This window comes from Chaetura pelagica, unplaced genomic scaffold (assembly GCF_000747805.2).
Source record: "Chaetura pelagica isolate M959 unplaced genomic scaffold, ChaPel_1.0 scaffold103, whole genome shotgun sequence".
Taxonomy (NCBI): domain Eukaryota; kingdom Metazoa; phylum Chordata; class Aves; order Apodiformes; family Apodidae; genus Chaetura; species Chaetura pelagica.
The window spans coordinates 2,345,518-2,354,190 of NW_009953004.1; the positions used below are offsets into that span (position 1 = coordinate 2,345,518).

At 47.7% G+C, this 8,673-nt stretch overlaps 1 protein-coding gene across 1 annotated transcript; it reads right to left on the minus strand.

Annotated features, from left to right (window-relative positions):
• Window positions 1-7,186: 7,186 nt before the first annotated feature.
• On the minus strand, window positions 7,187-8,230 carry LPAR4 (lysophosphatidic acid receptor 4). Its single transcript, XM_009996585.1, has one exon. It carries the CDS (start codon window positions 8,228-8,230, stop codon window positions 7,187-7,189), a length of 1,044 nt encoding a protein of 347 aa, XP_009994887.1.
• Window positions 8,231-8,673: the final 443 nt, after the last annotated feature.

Genomic DNA, 8,673 nt, shown 5'->3' on the forward strand with positions numbered 1-8,673 from the left:
TGTGAGAGGTGCTGATTGTGCTGTTCATAACAGGAAATCTTTCCTTGCTCTAAAATGTCTGTATTGTCTTACCCAGAGCTGCATGGTCAGCATCTGACCTTGCTGAACCAGGCCCTGTGCTTACACAGGACTTCACTGGGGAGGGGGTTCAGTCCAGGTTGTGAGTGTGTGCCTGCACAGGTTCTGCACAGGGCAGTGCCAGAATTTGTCAGGTTGCTGATGCCAGGTCACTATTAGCACACAGGAGAACTTTTTCTGCTCGTGTGAGCTGGGTAAGGGCTGTATTTCCCAGCCTCTCCATCTGTGCAGCAGCAAGCCATCCTCCCTGTGACAGCCCAGGGTGCTGCCCTGCTGCTGTGCCATGGGACTTGTAAAGCACTTTCCCTGCTCCCTGATGCAGCCACTATTGATTTAGAGTATGAAATAACACCTCCCCTGCCTGTCAGCTGCTAAGTCGGCCTTCCTCCAGTGGGCCATCTGGGAAGGGCTCAGTGCTCACTTCTGCTGAGGTGGCTTTTCTACCATCTCACTTCCAGGGATAACACAGCTTGGTGCCAGCCTGGGGAGCAGCACAGCCCTCCCAGGGGTCAAAAGACATTTCCAGCTTCATTTTGCTCTGTTGGGGTGAGGACAGAAAACTTGGTGCCAGGGTTGAGGTTGAAATTAGGGTTATATCCAAAACATCAAGTCTAGGAAGGCATTTTGCTTTTCCCTTAGAGAGGATACCTGGTTGTTAGAGTGAACAAAACCCTTCCAGCCAGGCAGGAGAAATAGGAAATGTGGGGGTGAAAGGGGGGCTGCAGGTGTGCAGGCTGGAAGAAGAGCAGCTGTGGGAGGGACCAGCAGGGACTGAAGGTGCTTTTGCAGCCCAGGCTCTGCCTTGGTCACCCCATGCAGGAGAGAGAGATGGAAATTGGGCAACAAATTTAATAGAGTAGGTTCAGTGGCAGCTGCTTTGGTCTCATCTGTTGTGGTCTGAGGATGCTGGGTCTCAGAAGTGACCTAGTTAGTGACTTCCAAGAAAGAGCTCCATGAGATGATTGAGGTTGATAAAGGACTTGCTGCCACAGAAGAGAGTGGAAGGATTTGTGTAAAACAAGAAAGGAGTGATCAGTTTCTCATGTTTTTGGTTTCCAGGCAATTCTCCATGTGTGCTGGATGTACTCAGAGTTTAAGAGGCCTAGAGAAAAACTTCCAATATTATTCCAGTTAATCTGTGTATTTATAGAAGTCAGAGTAAATGAGCACACTCACATATGTTTTTCTGGAGGAAAATTCCCTTTTTCATCATGCACACCAATACATTCAAGGCCAAAGAGTGCAAAACGTGCAGGTTGTTCAGTTCTGTGCAATATTTACATTGGTCAACATTCCCCAGGCATTAAAAGAAAAAGGCAGCAGAGGGTTTGCTTAGAGACTGGAACTGGACAGCTGGATGTTCTGGGCAAACACATGCACAGTGATCCTGAAGAGAAACCACCAGAGACTCCCTGCACCTCCCCATCCTCGAGGTGTGTGTGTCTCCTGGTGGGTTTGCATGGCAGTTAAATTTAAGGCTTCAAACCAAGCACGTGATTGTTAAGTGAATTTTAAATGAAGTGACACTTTCCAAAAGGAAGGAAAGAAAGAAAGAAAGGAAGGAAGGAAGGAAGGAAGGTCAGCTCACCCACAGCTCTGCCTGGCCATTTGCACACTTCTGTTGGTGCAAATTCCTCCTGTTTCACAGCTACAGCAAAAAAAAAGCCCAGCAAGGGGCTGGAGCAGCTCTTGCTCTGTCCCCACTTGCTGCCAGAATACACACAAAAGGGAGAAGATTCCAGGAGCTGGAATTGGTACCCAGAGGAAAGGTGTCTTGAGTGGATTTTCCTCACTTTGTAGGCTCCTCAAGTGTATCCTCTTGATTCTCCCACAAACTTAATTCCCTAAACATCACATCTCTGGAGCACAGCATCTTGACTTGAATGATGGTCCTGGGGAGTGTGTCAGAGGGAAAAGGTGGCTAGAACCCTGACAGGACTCAGGGGTAAGCTTGAGGTCAGCACTCAGAAGTTAAAATTACAGCTTTTTAAGGCATTAGTGGGGAGGGAAACAGGCCTTGGGCTTTTCGTCTTAGGCCTTGTTCTTAGAGCACCACAATCTGCTTATGAAACGAGGACTGGTTTGTTTCTGTTCTTAAATCCCCCCCTAAGAACCACTTGCAGCTTTGGGACACAGAGCTCTGGGCTTATCCTGGGATTAGGGTGACACTTGCTTGGCTGGCACGGGGAGCCCCAGCTGGTTTTGGGTGCCCCACACCAGGGGAGAAGGCTGGGGTGACTCCCCTGCCCCTTCCTGCAGGGTGGGCAGCTCTGGGCAGCTGGTGGCTGAGCAGAGCTGGGGACATGCAGGAGCCTGGGGAGCTGCTCCTGACCTGCCTGTTCTGCTGGGTCTTTGCAGCCTGGGTCAAGGCTGATGTGAGCAGCTTCAGGCTGTGCCCCAGGGTGAGCTGTGGAAACCTGGCCACCCTTCTCCATCCTCTCACACCTCCTATTTTGCCTTGCTCCAAGGAGAGCACTGGGCAGACAGGGTCTCCCAGGGACTGCTGGTGTCCTGTTCTGAGAGTGTTTCCAAGGTGGTCATTTCCTCCCTGTTTTACAGCAAATCCACCCACTAGGAGTGACAAGGAGTGTTACTGGGGAGCTCTTCAGGGACATCAGCCTTTGAGAAGATCATCAGAGGTGCCATGAAATCTTGCAGAATGACAGAATCTGAGGGGCTGGAAGGGACCTGGAAAGCTCCCCCAGCCCAACCCCCCTGCCAGAGCAGGGGCACCCAGAGCACATCACACAGGAACGTGGCCAGGGGGGTTGGAATGTCTCCAGAGAAGGAGACTCCACAGCCTCTCTGGGCAGCCTGACCCAGGGCTCTGGCACTCTCACAGCAAAGAAGTTCTTCCTGAGATTCACATGGAACCTCCTGGGCTCCAGTTTGCACCCAGTGCCCCTTGTCCTGTCACTGGACATCACTGCACAAAGTGTGATAGATCCCCTTCTCTTTCACCAGCTCTTGGCCAGAGCAAAGTCCTTTCTGGGTCACACAGCACATGAATGCAGCAGGGAGGAAGAGCAGGATCTCTCTCCATCATCCCTGCAGCACCTAAAAGTGTCAGGGCTATTTTTAGAGACCTAGAGGCTGCATCTGTGCAGCAGGTCTGTGGTGAACAGGGCTGGCTGAGCTGCACATGCAGCACAGGAGCTTTTCACCCTTCTTATTTCCCCAAGGAGACAGTTCAGTGCTCTTATACATCACTTGTGCTGGCTCCTTGCTCTTGCACTTCATAGACTTGAGCTTAGGGAGCTCATGGTGATTTTACAAAGCTGGTGAAGGGTTGTTCCATGAACCCCTGGCACCTCCAACCTGATGCAGAGCCTGTTGTGGGACCAGGAACAATACAAGGCCCTGCTTCCTCCTGTCCTGCCATCTCCCAGGGCCACTCAGGCTAGGATGGCAGTTTGCACAGCTGTGCACACACAGAGGTGAAGCTGGGCAGAGGTTTTCATGCTGTTGCTCAGGGCTTCAGCTTCCCAGCAGGGAAATGAGCTGCAGAGCCTGTGCTGAGCTGGTGGGGAAGGAATCACCCAGGGGGAACTGGGGAACAGGAATAGTGAGCTGGCTGGGGGCAGTGAAAGCCTTGATGAACCTGCATGGTTCACATCAGAGAGGATTGTTGGGCCCTGCCTCTCACCTGCAACTAGATAAAGGCATTGCCTCCTAATTGATTTGAATTTTGTTTTGAAACTCCTCATTCTGGTGTGTATTGACAACAGCCCTTTGGCAGGTGGGGAGGAGGAACACTCAGCTGCACCTCAGCCAGAAAAACAGTCACCATCATTCCTTCCAGCTTGGCTTCACCAGCATATGACAAATGACTCTTCCTCTCTCTGAATGCATAACTGGTTATTTGTACACAAATCACAGAGCATTTACTGGGCAGACCTGACCTAGAAAAAAAAGAGATCAGTCAAGAACTGTCCCAGCAGCTGTGAGTGTCAGTCACCAGATGATCTCCATATCATTTACAAGGCATTAAATTACAAAATAATGAATCTTTTCAGTTAGCCTTTTGGCACATGATGATAGGGTTACATTTTAGGGGAGAACATCGACCACAGCTCTTGCCCCATAAAACTGCAAACAGAACCTTGTGAGCATTGGCACCAGTTTTGCTTAGAAAAAGAAGCCCATTATGCTGGGATTACAGTTGAGCAATGTATGTAGAGCCTGGAGGTTGTCCAGTCACACACAGTTCTTTCCCCCTGCTCTTTTAACATTTCCTTAAGAAGGCTAGACAGTGGTTTCTAGGTTAAATGATTTTTTTTTTCTCACCCCCCTCTTGGATGTAGCTAGAGGGAAGGACTGCAGAGCAGAAGGTCTTCCAGGATTCTTGCAAACAAGATGCTGCAGCTCTGAGGGGCTGGGCCAAATTCTGCTCTCACCCACCCCAGAGCAGCTGAGCAGCCACCACGTGTGAGAACCCCACAAAGCACCCAGACCCCACAGAACTTGGGAACCTCATCTTTCTGCTTCTTCCAGATCACCTTTAAAGGTCCCTTCCTGCCCAATGCATTCTATGATGGTGGCAAGGGGAAAGAAGCAGCTTTAAAATGAGATGACAAGCTGACAGACAAAAGGTTGCCTGTTGGCAGCAAGCTGGCATGGGCACAAACTTCTTAGTAAAACTGAAATAATCAGGGGTTTTGCCTTGTAGAAGAGCACTTAGGTACTATATCTTGCAAATAGGAAGACGGTTTGAAATGCACCCTCATCCTCTTAGTGAATCTTTCCTCATTCCTTCTCTCTTCCATCCCTAAAACCAAAGTATTTGCTCATTAAGTACTATTTTTAACAAGCAGTTCATAGCAGGGCAGTGGAATGGGGGTGGCTCCTGCAGGGCAGTTATTGGTGGGTTCCCAAACCCCTTCTTCCCTTTGCATTGCAGTGGGAAGGACCATCTGCTGCCTACAGAAAACCCTGCCTGTGGTGAAGCCTGTAAAATCCCTCTTGGCTCACTCTGTGTTTTGATCTGAAGTTCTGGAAACAGCTTCTCTGAAATCCATACACTTTATAGGAAGCTTTGAAACAGGCTCATCAGGCAAAGGAAATGGGAGTTTTAAAAAGCTCTCTAAGCAGCTGGGTTCAGGCCTGTGTGGGCAGGGCAGTGGTGCTCACTTTGGGTCTGGTTAAATGGCAAATCCTGATGCCTCTGAAAACATCTCATTGCTTCTCTTGGAGACCAGCTTTTCCCAGCTGCTGACAACCCCCTGGAACTGCCTGTGCCCTTTTCCTGCCACATGGATCTCATTCCACCAACGAGTTGGAATGGTCTGTCCTTGTTTGCAGGCTTTGTTTCTGCTGCCAAGTGCTGTTGTCCTGGGGTCTTCTGTCTACTCAGTACAGCTGTAACTTAAAGGTGAACTCTAATAGTCTGGCTGTTCCTACACCCTGCAGGAGTTGATCATGTACTTCTCTGCAGCAAGACCCCAAAGCCAGGGGCACTAGATGTGCAAAAGTCCCTTCAAGGCTAAAAAAGGTCTCTGGGATCTGTCTCAGCCTTGGTAAGAAACTGACTTTTGCATTCAAAGTGAACATAGTGCTAAAGAAATATGCCCTTTCAAGCAGAACATTTTGTTTGCAGCTGAATTCTTTTCACACTCGAGAAAACTCTGCTGTAAGGAGCAGTCACATTTGTGTAGCTCTCAGTTATCTCATGAGGCTTCATCTGGGGGACTTCAGATAAACAGTGAGTGGGAAAACATCTGTTCAATTCATATTTTGTCTGCCTCTTTTTGGTGACCTAGTCCTGGAAGTAGATGGTGCTGCCCTGTGGAAAATGGAGATGACTGATCTAACACCTCATAACTTCACAGTTTTACAAGTGATATATATATATTATTTTTTCTCATGTATGTGTTTTACAGCAAAGCATCAATCAGCCTGTCAAGGTCAGTGCAGCTTCCAACATGAAGGGATGGCTGGAGAAATGAGCCTTGTTGTAAAATGCAACAAGATACAAATAGTTCATTTTCCATCTATTGATATAATCAGCCTATAGAAGGGAATGCAGGATTTGTACTAAATTAATTGCAAGCCTTGCTGGACCAGACTAAGGAGTGCAGCAAATTCATTTTACTTCTCTTTTGCAGTTTCTTTGCAGCTTTCTAGTTTAATTAGCTGACTGTCTAGCAAACCCCAGCAATCAATCACTCACAAGACCTTCTCTTAATTGCATCCTCTGACACCAATTGTCTGTATCCAACCAGGCTCCTTGGGAAGGTCAGGACTCTGTGGTTCTTCAGCCACACACTAAGAGATTTGCCCTTGCAAGAGCTCTGGGGTTTCAGGCTCTTTCCTTCAGCTGATTTTAGAGTCCAGCCCTTACCAGAAGTAGTCACATCTCCTGGGACATAAAAGCCCAGGTGCAACAGAGCAGTAATGGGCTCTTTACTTCTCTCTAGAGGTGGCATTTAAAATACATTAAAAGGCAGCTTAATCTGACCAAAATGAATTTTTTTCTTTCAAACCTGCATTATTAATTATTCCTTTTTCTTCTTCTTTTTTTCTTCTATCACCCTGCACCCATTTTACCTGCTTTCACACCAGTTATTCCCACTTTAAACCTCTTTTCACCCAGTACATTCAGCATGCCCAGTGGAGCCAGAATGGAGAGTCTTGCAGTGAAATGAGGAAAAGCCAAAAGCTTTTATTATGCCTTTTTAAGCAAACATACATAATGTGTGAAGTTATTGAGTTAACATAGGATGATGCATCTCCAGAAGGCATGAAATCTTGGCAGGTATCTCTAAGAAAATCAAATTTTCTATCTCACAACTGGTCCCGTGTCAACTGCTGGGGGGAAGATGCCAAGTGTTGGCATCTTCTGATTTAAAGAAGCTTCTCTTCCCTCCTTAGCATATATTGTCACCCATCCAGATCCTCCAAAGGGAGATCCATTGGGATTTCTATATCCCATGTGTGTTGCACCTGATGGGACCATCTTGGTGTAAGGATTTGTCTACCTGTGTAGTTACCCACCACCAACTTGTCTTCATTAACACCACGTGTGAACCCACAGGGTTCTGAAGCAACCACTTCACACCTGGTGTTAATCAGGAGTTAATGGAGGATAACTCCATGTGTGAACATCTCCCTAGAAGTGGGATTCAGATGTTGGGTCTCCTCCATTGGTGATAGCCTGGTCACTTATCTCATCCTGTGGTGCTGGTAGGGCTGTCTTTGTCAGGGGTGTCTCAGTCTTGAACAGAGAATCCATTTTTATCTGGGTTTTTATGTTGAAGGACTTCTGGAAGGATTCTGATGTAAAGTAGTAGATGAAGGGGTCAAAGCAGCAGTTGAGGGTTGCGATGCACAAGGTGATGGGGTACATGGTCCTGGCAAACCTCTCCAAGGAGCAGTTTGCTATCGTTTGGGACCTCACCAGGGCGTAGAGGAAGAGGATGGAATTGTAAGGCACAAAGCACACCACAAAAATAGCCACGTGCACAATGATCATTTTCAACACTTTCTCTTTGTTTGTCCCAATCTGGGACAAGGTGGCAGGTTTCCTGAGAGTCCTGAGAACTAAGGAGGAGCAGGTGAGGTTGAGCAGCAAAGGGATGATGAATCCAACCACTTCAATAAATATAGTGATCTTAGACAGGTAGGTTTTCCAAATCCGTTTGGAGAAACCTTCGAAGCAGGTCGTGCTGGTGTTGGAAATGTTGGTCGTGGAGAAGAGTGAAGCTGAAATCCCCCCACTGAGGACCAGGATCCAAACACCAGCACAGACTATGGCAGAATTTCTCCTGGTCCTGATGGTGCGGGAGCGGAAGGGGTAGACGATGGCGAGGAAGCGGTCGACGCTGATGCAGGTGAGGAACAACATGCTCCCGTAGATGTTGGTGAGAAATGCTGTGCCAGAGATCTTGCAGAGGCTGTCTCCAAAAGGCCAGTGCCTGTTGACGTTGTAAAAAATCTTAAAAGGCAGGGTGAAGACAAAAAGCAAGTCGGACACCGCCAGGTTGGTCATGAAAATGGCGGTTTCGCTTCGCATCTTCATCCGGAAGCAGAAAACAAAGAGGGAGGCACAGTTTGTAACCAAACCAAGGATGAAGACCACGCTGTAGACAGCTCCATACAAGTTGTACTTGAAGGTATCATCTGTCAAACAGGTATGGTTGCTGTGGTTTCCCATGCCAAGTTTGTGATGTGCTCCTGAGGAATGTCAAAGGCTACTTGAGTGACATCCATAAAATAAGGCAGTGAGCTCTTCTCTTCCTGGAGAAACTCATTCCAGGGAGGTTGCTTGACCCTTTGCTACTGTGTTTTGGTCATGAATCCTTTCATCCTAAAGGAAAAAGAAACAGAAGGCATCAGTCTTTCAACCTCCTATCACCTGGAGTCTGTACAAGGGGGCACACACTCCTCCCTTTCCAAATGAAACGACCTGCACACAAGACCAGCATGAAGTTTAGAAACATCAATTCCACCATTACTGGGATTTTTCAATGTAGAACACAAGTTTCATTCCCCCATCATCCTTCTCCTCTTGGAAGAAGAGTGATCACCAATTCCAACTTTCTGTTTGGAAAGGTTTTCCTTGAAAATCTGAGATGGATTTAGCCCAGTGTGTTTGGA